This window comes from Rhea pennata, chromosome 3 (assembly GCF_028389875.1).
Source record: "Rhea pennata isolate bPtePen1 chromosome 3, bPtePen1.pri, whole genome shotgun sequence".
NCBI lineage: Eukaryota > Metazoa > Chordata > Aves > Rheiformes > Rheidae > Rhea > Rhea pennata.
Window position 1 is genome coordinate 80,354,077 of NC_084665.1, and position 19,317 is coordinate 80,373,393.

At 37.1% G+C, this 19,317-nt stretch overlaps 1 protein-coding gene across 1 annotated transcript in view; it reads right to left on the bottom strand.

The window, feature by feature from the left end:
- Nucleotides 1-2,290: 2,290 nt before the first annotated feature.
- The window catches only part of CRYBG1 (crystallin beta-gamma domain containing 1), a 40,509-nt gene continuing 23,482 nt past the window's right edge, over nt 2,291-19,317 (bottom strand). Inside the window, exons 13-21 of the mRNA XM_062570994.1 lie at nt 18,335-18,461; nt 18,133-18,165; nt 16,268-16,377; nt 15,862-15,991; nt 12,171-12,310; nt 9,626-9,749; nt 8,267-8,425; nt 5,249-5,411; nt 2,291-2,404 (exon numbers count right to left, since the gene is read on the bottom strand). Of these exons, the coding sequence (XP_062426978.1) occupies nt 2,316-2,404; nt 5,249-5,411; nt 8,267-8,425; nt 9,626-9,749; nt 12,171-12,310; nt 15,862-15,991; nt 16,268-16,377; nt 18,133-18,165; nt 18,335-18,461 (1,075 nt within the window). The 3' untranslated portion in view covers nt 2,291-2,315. The remainder of the gene's footprint in view (nt 2,405-5,248; nt 5,412-8,266; nt 8,426-9,625; nt 9,750-12,170; nt 12,311-15,861; nt 15,992-16,267; nt 16,378-18,132; nt 18,166-18,334; nt 18,462-19,317) is intronic.

Genomic DNA, 19,317 nt, shown 5'->3' on the forward strand with positions numbered 1-19,317 from the left:
TTAGCTTTACTGATGTATAGTGTTTGACTCAGCCTACTTTATCCTCAGAACCTGTACACTTCACCTGTATTACGTACAGTCACATTGCTGTCTGAAGGCTGTAATTTAGCTTGATACACTTACTTTCACCAAATCTCCTAGCGTAACTGATCTGAGCAGACATATGAAACAACCTCAGTCTGTCAAGGATAATTATTCTAGTGGCCAAACTCATGGTACAGATCCAGCTGACTATAGAGTGCATGTAGGTGAGCCAGAGGCACTTCTGTCACCAATCAGGAGCCCCTGCTCCTTCCATGCCCCCCATCACTGCTGGTGTTGCAGTGATGGAGGGGTGTTTTTTAACTCTTCATTTTGCCAGAGACAGGATACAGAGTGACTTTCCATGCAGTTATGCAGGTAGATCAATGGAGAGTGGTAACCCGGTAATCTAGAACTGCGCATTTTACTTTGGTGCAGCTATGGTGGGGGGGGGGGGAAGGAAAAAGTGTCACGTAGTGCTCCCACCTGGGGACAGAAGCAGCAGCCATGAGATCTGTGGCCTCATGAACACAGTAAATATTCCTCAGAGGCTGCAGCTACGGTACATCATCCATCCCTATTAGCATTATGGACAGAATAGGGTACAATGGAAAAGCAAAAGTAACCATAAAATGTCAGTTTTATACCTTTAAAAATAATTTCAATAAAAAGTTACCTAACTTAAATTTATTTGTGAAATGCCATATTACAGTTAGCAAGAGCACATCAATATGTGAAAGTACCACTGTTTGGAACCAGTAACAACACATTTTCCATAAAGAACTAAAAGCAACTAAAAGCAATACATCTCAGAGCAACAAAACTTGAGTACTTCTGTACAAAAGGAAGAGTATTAGTAAGGCACTTCCTCTCAGGTGGTAACAATAAAAGCACCAGTATCCTTTGAGGCAACACTATAGTAATGCAAATGTTACTTTTAAACAGATCACTATGCAAGACAAAGGATGCTCCTAGGAGCAACTTGTAGTAACACTGGTCTAAGCCAGAACAAAACACAGCAGCATAGTATAAAGATTGTTCATATTTTGCTTTTCTGCCAACATTATTAAAGAAAACTAACAAATACCGTTTCAACACAGGGCAACAGAAGAACCTTCTACAGTCATTTGATAGGTCTGACTTGTCACAAGCTCCTTCCTAAACTAGTACCACTTCAAAGAGACACTGCTGTCGTGAGTGGCTATCCAAGCCAGCTATGCCACTAACTACAGCAGTCTGACATTTTCCTCCCAGCAGCAACTGGGAGACAGCAGCCCACCACAAACCTTGCTCTCCAGTGACACCTGAAACACTTGGGAGTATGGCACGCTCCACGGCAGTCTAGAGCATGAATAAGCCAGCAGAGACCAAAATGCAGCATCTGAAAAGCCTAGTAATCGCTGTGCTTTTTCAGTCATTTACAGTGATAGTTTCCTTAAGAATTCTTGTTTTCTGTATAGTAAATGATTTTTAAGCTTAGGAAGACTGTACTTACTCAAATTGTTTTAAAGGGTAAAAATTTGTCTCACCAAACAAATGAAGTATTTGTAACTCAAAAAATTAGCCTAGAAAAGGGACAAGTTTGTCATGTTCTGATGGCCCTCTATTTTTCTTGACAAACTTATTTACATTCTCTCTCTACATGAGAAAAATCTTTTTTTAATTATTTTTTTTAATTAGGATTACTACCATAGCATACTAACTGTATTTGAAGCCACATAGTAAATATTCTCTGGATATGCTGTGTGCTAGTAGTCTTTAAATATTCAGTAAATACAACTTTGTTCCAGTGAAACAAATATATTAATTTTCAGTAGCGACTTTTCCTCTATACTGCAGCCCATAGATCCATGTAGCTATACCCCTTGTACACATTACACTGTCCTTTATAAAATAAGCTTGAACTATTTTTTTAGCCCTTCTCTCAATTAAAATATATTAGAAATAATTAAAATTATGGTTATTAACTCTTCTGGATTAAGTGCTCACTGACATGATTATAACTCCATGTGGTCTCCACCACCTTTAGTTCTTTCACTATAGCCTGAGGGACACTGCCATTCATCACAGAGGTTTGTGAAGATTAAAAAAAAAAAAAAAAAAGTAAGATACTCAAGTTTTTATAGGGAAGATAATCTTAGCTGGAGAGACACGTAATCTCTCTGTTGCTTGTTCTTCTTAACATTGCAAAGACAAGACAAGAGTCTCATTGTTGATCTTGCATCCTTCAAAGATGGCAGTGCCAATTCTGGTATTCAGAATAGCGGCCAATGCAAACACTGTCTTGTTTGGATTTATACAACTAGTGGTTCCCAACACTGCGTTAGCCTCTCTTCGTTGACTGTGTTGACAACAACATGGTCGCGATCATACTGCATGCCCCCTGGAAAGAAAAATTCAAAGAGCATACATAATCTTTCAAATGGACTCTAGGTTTCAGGCCAGTTCTAAGTGCTGGTGTAGACAGTTCCTCCTCTCCCCAAGGCACAGAAAAGAAACTCATTTTCATCACTGCCTGCTTTTAGAGTTTGTTCTGGAGCAGAGGGCCTTCTCTGCTCCCTTCCACCAGTAATTCTCCAGTAATTCAGCACCTCATCCTTCTTAGCCTGGAAGGGAAGGGGAGGAAATCCTGTAACAGCCACATCTAGCTCCTGTTAAGACTATCATCTCCCAAAGTCAAATTTAGCTCCTCACTTTCTCAACAGCTAAGTCACTTACACTATGAAGTAAGTCCTACTGTTAACAAACAACACTTCTGTGACAGCACCGAAGAAACATTAAAACAAGGAAAGGGATGAGGTCTGATACTCATTTAGTCCAAACCACCACAATCCTGTATCCCCCAGGTGCATCGTTATTTGCCATACAGAGTATCAGCCAATGTTCAGTAGCTTTAACTGGCAGCTGAACGTACCCCAGCGCAAAAGTTTAAGCCCATCCAAAGAAGTGGATAATTACTCATGTTACACATGCCAAATAGACACATAATGCCAAATATTTTCTCAAAGAATACCACTAGAGTTCTGACTTAATGTGTCCATGAGCAATGAAATGTTCAACCAGAACTGTGAGCCAAACCTGCTGCTTTAGTCTCAGATCTAGCACCTGTGGCAGAAACACGACATGAGCCATCTTTCACCTTGTACACCGGGTCTGAGACAGCAGGTAGTATTCCCACTGCAAGTAGCTGCCAGAGCCAACCATTTGTCCACCACCCCGGGACACTTCTGCAACCCTCCCCAAATGAGCAACAGCAGGCCTGGTAGCTGAAAGCTATGTATCAAGCTATCAGCATAACAAATACAGACTGCAGTAGATCCAGGAAAATAAATATACTGGGTACTTAAAGCCCTATGCTCATTTGCTAGCAGCTCCTTTGCTTTTCTACTAAGGAAACATCAGTTCAGGCATCATCCCACTGATCTCTGCTTCAGAAATTTGGGGCAGGCTTTCTGGTGCCCCAGTCCCAAGTCTGAAAGGTCTTTAAGAAGGTTAACATTACCATGGTTTCTCTCCTTCCCATCACCAGGCAATTTTTAAAAAGCAGTAGATACATATCAAAAATATTTGCAAAACTCTCCACAGAAAGAACAAGAAAGAAAACTAATTAAGTATTTCCAGAAGAAAAAACCTTTTACCAGCAGCTACAGGAAATAACATTAGATACATAGCTGAGTTATCACTGCTATGGCAAAAATATTTTATAAGCAGTACCTGATAGAATGTAAGCATGTTCCACTGAAAAGATTTTTTTTCCTGTTTTTACAAGAGACTAATAGAGTGGTACAAGGGACAAGCCACCGTACTAGGCAGTATATCCACAAGATGGCATTGTCAGCACATAGTTTAAATACATTCACTTGCTGAAGAACTCGAAGGCTGAGTTTGTAGTGAAGAATGCATTGACAGCATTTTCTGGAACAAATAATGTTCCTATTCGACTTTCTCAAATAAAAGATAGATGTATGTATTCTTTCAGATCTAATCTTTTCAGATTTGTTTTAAACAAAAAATGCATAATCATTTCAATATATATTTGTAAGTTAATCTATATTTTCCTCACTAGACCTGTCGATTGTGAAGTTTTTCAAATATAAATGCAGAAGACATACTGTGCTTTTAACATGATTAACTGAAGACAAGCCAGCATAATATTTCTGCCTCTTCTTTGCAACTCAGAACTGATTTTAGAAAAATGTATGTGCAGAGTTGCTGTGCATAAAGATTCGCCTTTGAACCGCATGCAGTCTTTTTGATAAGTTCACAATTAATTACTACACAATTTATATGGCTGTAAAGAGGATTTATGAGTATATATACAAGTGTTATATCTCAGACAGACATATATATAACCCTTTCCTCACAATTCTGCTGGTCCTGTCCTTTGTAATTACAAGAAGTTGACTGTGGACTCTGAGAATTTTGTATTTTTAGTATTTTAGTAATTGCTGTGATTAATGTCACAGCATCAATTCAAAATTAATTTTAAAACAACTAAAAATGTAACAGTTATGGGAAATGGTTACTCCTCTCCCTCAATAGAAAAGTTATGTAAAAACATGTAATCATGCTAATTCTGCTGACCAATCCATTTGATGCTTTATTGGTGCCCTGAAATTATGAAAGCAAAGACAGTTCAAGAACAGCATCACATGAAGCAAAATGCTGCTCTAAGATGTGCATCAGGTGCACACAGATCTGCACAGATCTGCTGCTATGACAGAATCTCGTGTTCAGAATACAGACAAAAAAGCTCTTTGTGTCTGATCACATCAGTGTACCTGATGTGAAAGGAAAGCTTGCCTTTGCTTTCCTAATATCCATTGGTTATTGCATCTAAAACTACTATGTAAGAAAATTTGCTCTATACACATTAAAGCTAATGAGAAGCTATGTTTTTCTTGCTTCAGCATTTTAAAATAATCATATTCACATCACCTCGCGCCAAGTAAAATTGACAAGTAAGGGTATTTACACTGAGTGGACACTGTGAATACAAGATAAGCAAATACTTTGAGTTACTAAGCTCTATGTAGGAAAAAAAATGAAATGCAGTCCTAAGGTCCAAATATTTCAAAAAGTCAGGCTAGATAATAGTCTAGATTAAATGAGTCTAGATTAAAGTAACTATAACACCATGCTTATTTTACAGGCATGTTTAGTGCCTATCCCACTGTATATACCATGTAATTAAGACACAGTGTAACGAGATAACACATTTGCTTACCTTTGACATCTAAAACCAGTTTTGGTTTCATCTTGCTGTAGATCTTGCCATCAGGACTAATATGCCAATACTGTTTGTCTTCATTCCGCTCAAATGATAGACCCAGTTTAGAGCCAGGAGTTATAAGATTTCCAACAATTGTCAAACAGCAATCCTCTGCCATCTATATCATCAGAAAGGCAACAACAGTTATTCAAAAGGCCTTATTTCCAATATCTCCTTGTTTTTATCTGGAGAAATTTAAGTTGGTGAGAAGTAGACCTAGGAACTACTTCTTTTCCCTTACGGAATGTATTTCTCCCGCTAAACTCGATTTATTTTTCTTCTGTTCCTGTTTCTACTGACACTCTCCACTACATAAGAACATTAAAATAACCATGCTATATCAGATCAAAAGGTGCAGTTAGCACCTACCTCTAGCAGTGACCAGTAACAGATGCTAAGGAAGATTATGTTTGCTCTGTTGTTGTGAGCAGTATGTTCCTGCTATACTCTCCCAGCCTAGAGCAATTTCCAACCCAGAGACTTTTCCATGCACAGTGGCTATCTTTAACAGCTTGATGGATACTATCCTATATGTGAAATTGTTAGTCACTCACTCACTCACTAAGACCAGTGGCCCCTTTTTCGCACGTACACCATACTCTGGAAGGTAGTTCTACATCTTAACTACACATCATACAGAGAAATACCATTTATTTAATATACAACTACTAGCTTTAATTGATGCGCTCCTTCCTTCTCAATCTTCCCCCATTTAAGGGGGCAATCTAGTCCACACTAAATATGTTTATAGCCTGCAATCTTATCATCCCTCAAACTGCCCCTTGCAAGCTAAAGAGAGCTAGCTATATAGTCACTCCTTGCATGGAGGCTTGTCACCTCCTCAAGTCATTCTTTTTTTGTCCTTTAATTTTTTCTAGTTCTGCAATAACCCTTTTGAGATAAAGGACATAGCTGCACACTGTAGAATGTATAAATTCCACAGTGCATCATAACGACATTTTCTTCTTTGTTCTATATGCTTTTCCTAGTCATTTGTATTACTTGATTTCAAAATTCTGCAAATGTCTGTATGGTTAAAAAAAGAGGATTCAAAATCAGACTTATTTGAAAAGACAAAACTGAACCACATAAAGTTCTGCCTGAACGTGAGGGGAAATTTCTTCCCTGTGAGAGTGACGGAGCACTGGAACAGGCTGCCCAGAGAGGTTGTGGAGTCTCCTTCTCTGGAGATCTTCAAGGCCCACCTGGACGCAACCCTGTCTAACGTGTTCTAAGTGACCCTGCTTGAGCAGGGAGGTTGGACTAAATAATCTCCAGAGGTCCCTTCCAACTTTACTGATTCTGTGATTCTGTAGTATTAAAGCTGTATTACTAGCAAATTACAAATAATTATTTTGTATTAACAGTGATTTTTCAGTATTAAAGATCACCATAATCTTCCTGTAGCTAATGAACTGACTTCAATGGCTGTTTAAATACCAATCTCCCACTGTTGAATGGCCCTAAATTATTAAATACAGTTTTGAAAAAGTAGTACTTCTTACTATCATAACCTAGAACTGAAATATAAGCCATGAAATAAGCTAATTTAATTCTGCAGTTCTGAAATTCTCATCTGTACCTATTTTTTTCCTCTACTGGGACTTGAAAGCTCACACATTAGGTCAACTAGGTCACTACTTTCCCCATCTCTGAGAAACTCATCAAGAGAGAGATTACCCAAACTCGTATTTGCTATTCGTATCTGCCATTTGTACCTGCTTCTGACAAGTGGAAGGAATGACTTTCATATTCTACTCGCTGGTCATCCCAGCTACCTAGAAAAGGTCTTTCCTGAAAACCTCAGTCATTTGTGACCAGCATTGCTGTCCTGCACTCAGTACTAAGCTACTTGGCTGCTATGCAGCACAAACTGTGTATTTTTTTGTTTGCATGGAAAAATTGTATTACGAAATACATGGAAGGTAAAAAACCAAGAGCATTTACCCAAAGCCATATAATCCTCATCATCCTGATATAATACTTCCAGTGAAAAGTTTGAGAGGCACTGTCATGGGAAAAGTCTTTTATATGTGATATTAAAGCTGTTTGCTTAGTTGGCATAATTTTACTGTCTGCATAAATCCCCTTTACTACCGCATCTGTCCTATAAACATGTCTAAACAATGCCTTAGCTTATTAACAGAGAGATTCTTCCCTTCAGGACAGATGACATGGTTACCAGTGACTCCTTTGAAGTTACACAATCCTATATAAAGAGTTCACATGATTCTTTGCACTCAAGCTGTTTAACTGTATTAAAGTAACTTACTAAATTCATTTTCTTTGGCCCATATCCCTACCTAAGACTAATGTATATGCTTAAGCATTATGAAGTGTGCATACCTGTGCACACCTCAATGACACTTCGCACATGATTAGTTTTACAGACTGTGAGAAAAGCAGAACCTCCTTTAGAAACATGCAAGCAAGTGTGGAAAAGGGATGAATTTGACCAATATAGGCATAACCAGCACAAAGTGTTTTAGAACTTCATCTTTCAGCTTACCTGACTGCAAGTGAGGCTATAACCTACACCACACAATCATCTACTGCCCCAAATATAGGTATGCAGAGCTCGAAAGATTATTAGGAAGGGCTGCATTTTAAAAGGTTTCCCCTGCTTTGATACTTTAGTGATATTTTCACTGCTGAGAAAGGGGGCATGCAAGTGGAGGGAGCACATGAAAAGCAAGATTATGATCTTCTGGTACTTACCATATTTATTCTTTAGGAAAGAGTAAATCAGAACTAAAATCTCTGAAAATTTTAAGGATATCAAAAAGGGACATGATACAAGTAGTTTATACCACCCCAAAAACAGAGTTCAAAAAAAAAATCTACAAGAGATCATATTTTAGCTGAAATGGAGTAAGTCAAGAAAATAAAGTAAGATGATACAGTAGAAATTAAATTCAGACAGTCCTACAATTGGAGGGCAAAGAGAAAATTCACACTGAGTCTGAGCCTCACCCGGCATCTTATGAATCCATCCTGATAAACCCAGATTTGATCATCTGAATCAGTATCTTCTGCAACTTGTATTCTGAGAAGATTTAAATTGTCTAGATTTCCATCAGCTGACATGAATTTTCCAGTTTCCTTGTTTCGAAGCCGAAAGTACACACGTTTCTACAGAAACAACAGTATTCTTTAACCACAGTCTCTTTAGTGCAAAACACATTCTGCTCTGGTTACTTCAGGGCAATCACTGCTCAGTACTGAACTTGGTGTCTGCCTCTTTCTTTCAAATGGCTTAAATTTTCTGTTTGGGAATTTAATTCTGAAGTCCATTAACACCTAGAAGAGCCAAGCTTTAAGAATCCTCCGTTCTGCATGGAGAGTTCTAGGCCTATCTATGTGCAGAAATCAGTGCACAATATGAAAAAACTCAACCAACCAACCAAAAAAGCTATGAACTTTGAATTTATAGCATCACTAACTGCTATGTGCTAACTCCCCATATAAAGGCTCCTAGCCTTCATTAAATGTGTATTTGTGCAGTATTGCTTATTTCATTAACACAAAGTATTTCAACTGCACATTCATGCTGTGGCTCATTAACATTTCTGTTTAGACAGGATCTCAGTCAGCAAAGTCAAAAACGTATTATTTTTAACTCTGCTTGAGGCTATACAAAGCAAACTATGACAGCAAACAAATGTATTTCTTACAGGTACAAGAAATCTATGAATTACAAAAAGTTGTTTCCTCAATATGGCTCAAAAGACCCTCAAGCATTAGAGCTCAAAAATGGCTGCAGAACGTGAACTGAATCAGATAGTCCCCATTTAGAGAACAAAATGGAAAACATCATGAGAATAATTTTTACATTAGATCTGCAAATTATTTGCTATGTAATAAACAGAGAAGTTTGTTTTTTTTTTTTTGAAAAAAGAGAAATACACAAAAGCACTACTAACTGAAGTATCTAATTTTGTTGGCCAGTTTTCTTGCTGTTCCAAACATAATATAAGATACTACAGACAGCATGCCAGTGACTAGTTTGGTAGCTAATTAGAAAACACCTTAAAATATTATCCATACAATAGTTATAGCCATTAAGTAATTTAGCCAGTCCTTACATGGCATCGTCTGTACTTCAGTTTGAAGTGTACTCAATGGACAGTTTAAGCAGAATTACATGGCATGTAGCACAGTCAATCAGTTTTTATTGAAAACAGAACTGTAGAGCAGTTTCTTTATAAAACAGCCATTTCTGAAGCCTGTATATACAAGATCATACACTGTTTTCAACTGTATAATATCCCCTCACCCACCTTTACTAAATACAAATTAGGATCTGCCAACCTCATAGCAGAGCCTACTCACCTGAAGTAAAGGTCGCAGAGAACCTATCTGACAGTAGCCACTCAGTTTATACCAATCTGGAATTTTGTTCGGTGATAACAACATCTGACGCCCCCTGTAATTACTATGTTCATAAATTATCCATCTGGGGGGGGAAAAATAAAGAGCACTTTTGCTGTCAAATCCTTGCTCTGAATCAATAAATAGGTTTAACAGAAATCTGTTGCATAAAAAAGTAGCATTTAACTGAGCAAAGTCAATGTCTCGTAGGACTGGGATTCTTTTAACAGCTCTTCAAAGTAATAAAATCATCTCCTGATTTAGAGCCACTGTAAGATGTGTACCCTGGAGTTCACATTTTGACATCTTGTTATTTAAAAATTACAAGCTGAATGAAATAAAGTATTTTCTTATTGTAAACGGGTATCTAACTTTTAAATATCACTTGGTTTCAGGATGCACAGGGAATCCTCAAGGAACATATATGTACATGCTTTATATGCTGTATGTGTTACATTGCTGTGCATGCAAAGCCAATAGTTCTGTAGACCTTAACTAAGATGAGCCCAACCTACATGGGAAAGAAGCACTAGGGAAACAAAGTGCTTGTGACAAGCAAATACTGGAACCGTAACAGGGTGAAATGCTCTAGGATCTTTTGATACAGAGTTTAATCTCAGAATACCTCTCCTCTTTCCAAATACTTGAAAACAGGGGGGAAAAACAAAGAGAAATAGGATAGAGATAGAAAAGATAGAAAATTTCCTGTTTGGCATTCCCTAGTGTGTGTCCAAGCATCCTAACAATCACATATTGAGAGCAACCTGTCAGAACTTGACTACTGCATCTTTACTAATACCATAGGGAGTGAAATACAACTGGACTTCGAAACTGGCTGTGACACAGAGTTGTCTAGCTTACTCACACTTACAGAAATTATGGCACACTGATTTGCTGGGACTATCCGGTAACCATAGGTTTTCAGTACATGAACATTGCATATCCACATTTAGCTGTCATCTTCTTTCTTCTGACACATTCTTCAGTAGACTTGTATGTTATATCCAGAAGAAGCACACTCACCTTCATTTTGGAGCTCCTTCATGGCCTATCCCCATTTATTCCCAAATAGGAGATTAAGAGAACTATAAATGATTCTTATACTAAGAGAGGAGAGAAGACCAAAATCCTTTCAAAAAGGGAAAACAGTAGAGGTAACAAATTGTGAAGTCTATGGTTTGAGAACTACTGCAGCTGGCACTGCAACAATGAAAACAGAATTTCCATATCATATTCTACATACAGCCAGTGACCAACCAGAAAAGACATTTAGATTCATCAGTTAGAAAATGCACACAATTAACAGCTCCATTACCTGAATGGCAACCATGTCCTTGGCAAAGAAATAACCTGATCTTTGACTTCATGTTTTTCTCCTTATGGAAAGTGAGAATCAACTGTACTGCAGTTATGTTGAAAGATATCAAAATCAAGAGACTCAAGAATACACAGCATGTATCTTTTGCACAGCTTTTCTCATGACTTTTATGTTTCAAACTTCAATACAATGAACTAAGGAAACCCCTTCACCAGTTTTTCCAAACAGAGAATATGGTATGAGCTTGGGATCTAGTATTAGCTATCCACTTGAGGGCAGTAGTAAGTGAGGACAGCATGTGCACGCACACGCGCGCACACACACACACAAACAAAAGCATATTGAAAATTTACCTTGTCAGGAAAAAAAAAACCCACTTAAATGTAGAATAATTACATGAATCTATCATTTAAAAAAAATCTGACTCTAAAGTTTAAAAATCTGAACATATACTTGAGGGAAGTAACTTGGAGGTAGAGGTTAACACCAAGAAAAACACAATAAAAGAAATTTAACAGATCTGCTGAAACACTGGACGAGGCTAACACATTTTTTTTCAAAATGCTTCCAGATAATTTTTAAACTTCACCATAAACTATTCTTCACATCATCTTTACATGAGTAAAATTAGAGATATAGCTACTTCAAATAGCTTAAGAATTAACTGATAACCAAATCTGTATCAAGAGTTTGACCCGATTACTGAAAAGGGAGTACTAGTACTAATGCTAGAAAGGGTCAGATGACTTGGTTGTACCATTGTGTTCATAATATCCAGCTAAAATAATAACTATAAAGGCTTATTAAAAGGTTTTGAACTCATGACATGGGACATGGATCATACACTGCATGATTTGTTATGACTGAAACCTAATACAAGAGTATGAAAGTTGGTTTTAAAGATGCTGTGCAAGCTGGCTTTGATGATGCTATGAGATGAAGGAAGCAGTCAGTCCCCTTTATCAGTTTTATATATATTAATTTCAACTTCTTAGAAAAGCACAGCAACTTCTTAGTCAGTGATGACATGCTGCAGAAACAGGCTCTGGGAAGGTTCTGTGCAAGTGTGTTAATGCACTGCACACATTACAATACTACAGTTTTATGCTTCCTGTTTTCTGTTATCTGTGATTTTTCTGATGAATAACTATGTAACCCAAAAGAATCAAAAAATTCTTTTCAACTTACGTGCCACCAAGGACTTGGACTGAAGCTATTCGAGGGTTGTATCCCAGGAACTGGAGATTTAAGATTTCTGTATTGAATTCAATTTTCTTTCCTTGGAAACACACCTTTTCAAAAAGAGCTATGCATGGCTCGGACAGCTCCTGTAAAAGGAAAGTAAGCACACTTATAGGACATTAAAACTCTAGATGTGACTATGAACATCGTTACCCTGCACAGTCCTTTTATTTCACACAGTTTTCTGCTTGATTGTTTAAGATCAAAGACCCAGAATAAAGTTTTTCCTTTGCCACAAGTTATTCGTAAGAAAGGCAAGTTAAAAAGTTATATTATAAAATCTTATCTAAAACAGAATGGGTCTTTTTGCACGCAACATAAAACCTTATCGTAAAGTGCAAACAAACGTCTTTATGGTTGATCCTATAATCACTTAATTATAAACACATTTTAATTAATGTCATATCCCCCTTCCATTGCATTATACCCCAACTTCACTGAAGGAATTCTTATTTTCAGTTACACAGTAATGTAATACTGATTTCTATAGCCTCAAATGATGACAGACTTGTCTTATTATTTACTGCTTTCATTTTTAGCTCTTCCAATGGGTTATGATAGTAACAATCTCACACTAGACAAAAGCCTCAAGATCTGTATTTTTGAGGTCAAATTCATGACTCAAGCGAAACTGTAGCACCACAATCCTCCAGATTGCTCTGGGGAGAGGATTCTTCCGTCTCTCTGTCAAAACACTTGTGCTTTCAAAGGGGTTCTGCCCCTATGAAACTTGCTCATCACTGAATCCACTTTAAATGCTTTCTGGATAATGAACATGGGCTTCTTTTCCATGTGGCAAGATACCTGTAGTGGATCAGGAACAACAACTCCTCATTTGGAAGTTGGGAGGTAACAATTTTAAATCCCGCAGGATAAGATAAAGTCTGAGTTCCCTGGTGTCATAATTTATGCTCATAGATAGAAATGACTCTGCCACTCCCCTTCTCACAGGTCTTCCCATCATGACTAAAGCAGATGCTATGGCCAGAAGAGCTGCTTCCTGCTGGCATATGCTAGGTGTACTCCAAAGGCACCAGCTGGATTAGGAACTCTGGACATGAAGAGAAGTCTAGACAGACTCATAACTGGCCTCACGCATAAATCAGGCCACACCAAGGCAGAGTTGGTTCATGATACACACAGCAGCAGATACACATGCTTCCATGTGCATTTATTTTTTTAAAAAAATGTAGATGTTTACCAATTTTAGACAGTGCTTAAATCACTCTTTAATCTTCCTCTAGATGTTCAAGGGCCCAGATGAACATTACATTAGCATCACCATTATCTCAACACAGTCCAGGTTACCACATCACAACTGAGCTATGCTTCCCATTTACCTGCACACTGTTAGGCTGTGGAAAACACAGGGCTAGTCCTTTCACCTTACCCAAAAACGAGAGTAGACTAATGCCCACAATGGAAGGTTAACACCAAGTCATACTGTCTTGCTCATCATGGGTTAAGAGCCCAACATGAACAGTTACACTATGATTATGTTCTGGTATCTCTGAACCCTCAAGCCCTTTTACAGATCTGCACCTGTATTCTGTGATACTTTCTGACCAACTCTGTAACCCTTGAGCCACATGCAATATTTCAGAAATAATCTATTTAGAAACAAAACAGAGAAACAGAAAAGAAAATCCTCCAGTTCTGAACCACACCTTCTACTCTGGGTGTTTTCAGATTAAGCAGCAACACTTACACAAAACATTCCCCACAGCATGTAGTACAAGGTCAACTAAAAGTTTTCTAACTTGCATTCTTCCCAAGTATTGCACTGCACAAAGCTGGTTCCCATGTATAGCTACGTTTAGCTATTTCACAGAGTTACTTGTTAAAAACATTATTTTCAGCATGATTGTTCAAGTATAACCCACGTACAGGGTTATCTTTATAATGTGTTCAAGGAAAAGAACATGTAGCAAATCTAAGTAGTAAAATATTATTTTCTGTCTGCAACACAATTATTTGGAACATGCAGAACAAGCACAATCCAGTAAAGATATGGCGATACAAATAAATATGAACCTTTAGTGATAATAAGTAAGAAAGAATCTTGAGCTTAGGAACAAAACTCCTTTTAACTTTCAAATGTATGAAGTGTCCAGGGGTGTGTATGTGGGTGTGTAGGTAAGTACAGTAGCTTGACTTATTAAAATGGAAAAGGTGCTTTGTGTGTACAAACATTGTGGAAAAACATGGGGAAAGTTGTGGGAACAGCAAATTGTGGGGGTGAGGATAGGTGTTGAGACTGGTGTTGCCAAAAAAAAAAAAAATTTACCAGTTTCACCTGATATCCGGAATAATAAACTCAGGCTTTCATAAAATTATGAAAAACAAATTGTATAATATGATCTGAATTCTTTTCTCTGGATTCAGGTTTGCTAACAGCTGAGCAGAGCAATTCACTTTCCTCTTTCCTTCAAGCAGAAAGCTTCTGAAGAAGAAAGTAGCACTCTATGATTTGTAGATAGGCACAATTTTCCCCTACTATCTAACAGAGATAAATCACACTGCTAGGACGAGTCTCATAAACTTTAAGAACTTCAAAAGGCAAAAAATTGCCATTTGGCTGTTTTAGCATGACATCCCCTATCATGAAGAAGAAATTTTCCAATAAGTTTATCCTTCCAGAATGAAACAAGCATTTTAAACCCTTGAGATTTAAAATGTACAAAAAGCCTTCTTTAATTCACGTATGCGATCATCCATCTGTCTCCCAGACAGCAAAGCAGTTCCAAAGACATATTTGCTGCAGGTGTTTGTTTGTTTACATCATACATCAAAATGCTTCACAGACATTAAAGAGAATGGCACATTTTATTCCTCCTTAGTCAACTGCTACATCACTGACAAGCTACCAAAATTACAGTGGAGCACAATAAAAATGCTAAATTCAAAGACAGTCAACAGTTTACTCTTCCATTTTTAAAATATTTATCGTCCCTTCATTTTAACTGCAATAGGTTTCTAAATACTTGACTACATTTTGCTAATAGCTATTTTGATCTTTAAGGTATTGCAGATTCCACAACTGATCTATTATGACTGGTTATAGGCTTGAGCAAACTTGTTCTTGACCATTGATGAGTTACAACATATGTAAATGTTGAGTTTGTATCTGTCACACATAGTAACAGCCAAATTTTGCCAAAAGGTACTAGGTGTTGCTTTACTTTATCTAGAAGGGTGCATCATTCTGTGATGAACACAAATTACATTTCCCTGATGATAGCAATGGTATTTTATAATTACATATATTTCAGCAAAGTTGCACAGCTGTAGTCTGCTTTTTTAGCATGCATGAAAAGCAAAGACAGTAGTACAATGGTCCTACTGACAATTCTCAATCTACTCTAGTGATCTCTGTGGGGAAATAACAAGTCTATCTGAGACTTGACTGCTTTTACAGAAGTCCTTTTGTCATTATAAACAGTGATGACAAGCAGCTGCTTCTGTGAAGTCCTCTCTTTGCAAAAACAGCGGAGGCCAAAAATATCTGAAGATAGAACATTTAACTGCTACTGAACAGAAAAAAAAGTGCTGCTTTATTGTTCATGCCTCCCTATCATTTTACTGTTGCAAAAATGGGGAGATCAGAGACATGAGCGTACTTATCTGCTTTACTTACAATATTTATAATCCGTAAAGACTTTAGAACTGCTTGGGGCAAGCATCCCATTGCTGTGAGATCAGGATAGATTCCTTCCTCTAACACATACTGGTTACCAGAGAATTCTTCCTGGTCATACACTATGCAGCTGCGGGAAGAAGAACAAGTTGTTTCTTAAGAATTCTGTGCAATGACAACAATACTAGCATTTCTTAGTCTTTAGCTATTGATAGAAATATTATCTATAATTTCTTTTTGTCCTGACAAGCTAAAATGATGTGTAAACTGCAAAGTATTATAATTTATCTTTTCTCTTTAAGCTCCCTGCTGTGAAACCATTTCAAATGTTAAAGAGATAGCTGCTTTTTAAAAAAATCTTTTACTGGACTTATTTATGCTGTATGAATACTGCAAAATCACTCACCTGCCATCTAAAATTTTTGAAGACTTCGCAGCAAATGAATTGATACATTTTGTGTTTTTTTCAAATATTTGGCAGTTACCCTTGAATTCAGGCTCCGAAAATAACTGGACCTTCAAAAAGTTATAAACAAAGCATTTAAAAACAATTCATTCCTCAATCTTCAGCAACATGACTTTATCATTACTTCTGTTACTAAATTAAAATCTACTTAAAAATTGAGACTCCCTCAGCTGCATATAATTTTTAAATATCTCAACGTTGTAATGCCTTTTCAAGATAGAAATAATTTTTGATATTGATACCTTGCTGACTATAAATCATTTAATAACACGTAAAATAGTTAAAAATCACAGACAAACAAGAATAACTCCTGGTACTGTCAGAAAAGATTTTTAAATCCCCATAGAATGGCCAGAATTGGCATATCATTAATAAAAAGGCCATAAACTGTGCTTAATCCATTTAATCTCCAAAACATGTACTCTTTCCACTAAATGAAAACCACTTATTTCTCAAAACATAATCTTGGCAAAGAACTCAGACAGCACGCCAATAGGTGTGGTATATATTCCCAGGGTGAAAGGGCTCTATGTGCTCTGTTTCAACTATAGGCAGAGCCATGTCAATTCTTTCTTTATTCTGAGGATACGAGAGGATAAGTCAGTAAGTGTCTTTTGTCCTTGTTTTAAAAAGAAAACATTCTAAACAGCAAACCTGCTAATTTAGTTAGAGGATAATTAACTCTGATCACACAGAAGTCATTCACATTATCACATGCGTACCAGCTTTATTCACTCTTAATAGAGGTACAAGTGCAGGCATGTACAGCATTCTCCAAAGAGAACATGCTGATGAGGGATGCAGTTTATTGACTACAAGCCATTTACTTCTTTGTTTCCTTAGGATAAGCTCTTAATAGGCAACATAATATATAGATGTAAAAATAGTTTTTCATGCATAGAGCAGAAAATAAGCAGCCTTAAGATTTTTACTCCCCATAGTTTATACATGTTTCTATAAAAGAGATTGAAGTGAGGCATGCTAGTAAGAATGCAAATCAAGACAGCCAAGACTTTTCTCCTAGGTTCTTAATTCCTTGACATAGTCATCATTTGCACTGAAACAAAAATAAAAATAACCTCATAGAGAGGCAAAAATGAAAAGGCTCAGAATTATGAGAGGATGAAAAAAGCCCCCACATCAATCTTACTGTCAAAATTATATATTTGTACTTGTACATAGGACACAGTCTAACATAAAAATACACTAACTTATTGAACAGACAAGTTCTCTCTGCTATTTTCTTCTCTTAGTGGCAAAGGTGTCATTAACTTTTAAGCATGACAACTCAGAAAAAAGTATTTATGAGAGAACTAGATTCTTTCCGAGTGCAGTCACCAGCAGCAGTTAACCAAAAAGCTAGATTTAAAAAGGTTTAAGTCACAATCGCAGCATGTACACCACCACCTAACTTGCAGGACCCTTGCCTCTTGGGTCGAATCCAGATGCTTGAGCCTCGTAGCTGAAGTCCTGCACAGGTGAGCGTGGGCTCCAGCTCCACAGAGCCATCACTGGCAACCCCAAGCAACTCACTCACCAAGCCAAATCACTGCCTGGGCATACAGCAGGTTCTGAAAACAGCTGTATATTAAATCCAACCTCTCCTGGACCTTAATGTGCCTTACCTACAAGATTCAGAAAGCAGCCTTCCTTCACTTACGGTTCTCATGCTTTATCTGATTGGTCAACCATCTGTGCAAATTCCTGGGTGTTTCAGTGGACAAAAAGCTGATCCCATTTCTTTATTTACACGTGTTAAACAGATACCACACAGTACGTTTCATACATATAGAGAAGTGCCTTACCTTGACTTTACCCCTTTCGCTTCCAACTATATCCTACAAAAGTTTGGGGAATAAAAAGAATTATGTTAAAAAGTGCTGAAATAACAAAGAAGCATAAAAAAGCTTATTGACTGACAAGTGCACTAAAATTAATTTGATTTAAAAAAACAGCCACAAATACTTCAGCAAAATGTGCAAAACAAGTGTAAAACAAACTCGTTACCAGAACAATGGGTTGAACTGAAGATATTTTACAATTCTTGCCGCCCCACGCCTCAATGCTGGGATATAGCCCTTTATCCAGTATGTATTGCTCTCCTGTAAACTCAGGATGCTCATAAGCAACCCACCTGAGAGAGAGAACGAGAGAGAGAAAAAGAGACGGGGGGAATGTCAAAGTGCTTCTTCCAGAACAAAAGTAAATATTTATTATGGTCTTAATGCTAAGAACAGATCAGATAGACAGGAAAAAAAAATACAACTAATATCATCATTCAAACTGTGATGCTATTAAAACTCTAAACCTACTCTAAACCTATTCCAAAACCTTCTACAACTATAAAACCATGTATTCCATTCAATCTACTATTACGTCAGTATGAATATGAGTGAACTACCTAAAGCAGACCAGTTCTAGGCAGACCAGAACTACGAGGTATTTTAAAAGCTGTCTCCCACCAGAAAATTTGAGATGTTTCACAATTCTATTATTTTATCTAGACCAAGTTCTTTTCTAGAAAAACAGAGATATCAGAATGTCATTGTTTTGGATGAAACTAACTTTCAGAGTTCTCTGTGCCATAAAGATAGCTACAGGCAACATTAAAAATTAGTATTATCAAAGCTCTGCTGTGTTTAAGCAAACATATATCCCATAAAAGTTAAGTTTGTAACAAAAGGTCTTTATACTAATGAAAGCACAGACTGTTCCCTGCTAGGAATCACAGACATCAGCAATAAGAACTTCCTTAGAAGTTAAACATTAAAACCATCACAAAATCTGACCAGATTAATGTATTTAAGTTAAAAGCAATTATTATGACTACTCAGTCAGCTCTCATGCTGACAGATTCTCAGAGTCTCAGATTCCTGCATTAAATCTCTAGCTTTTGGCTCAGTCAGAATACGTCTTTCTGCAAAGACACTGAACTTTAAGATATAGAAGTTCAAACATTAGAAAAGCTACCAAATACGACATATATCTCT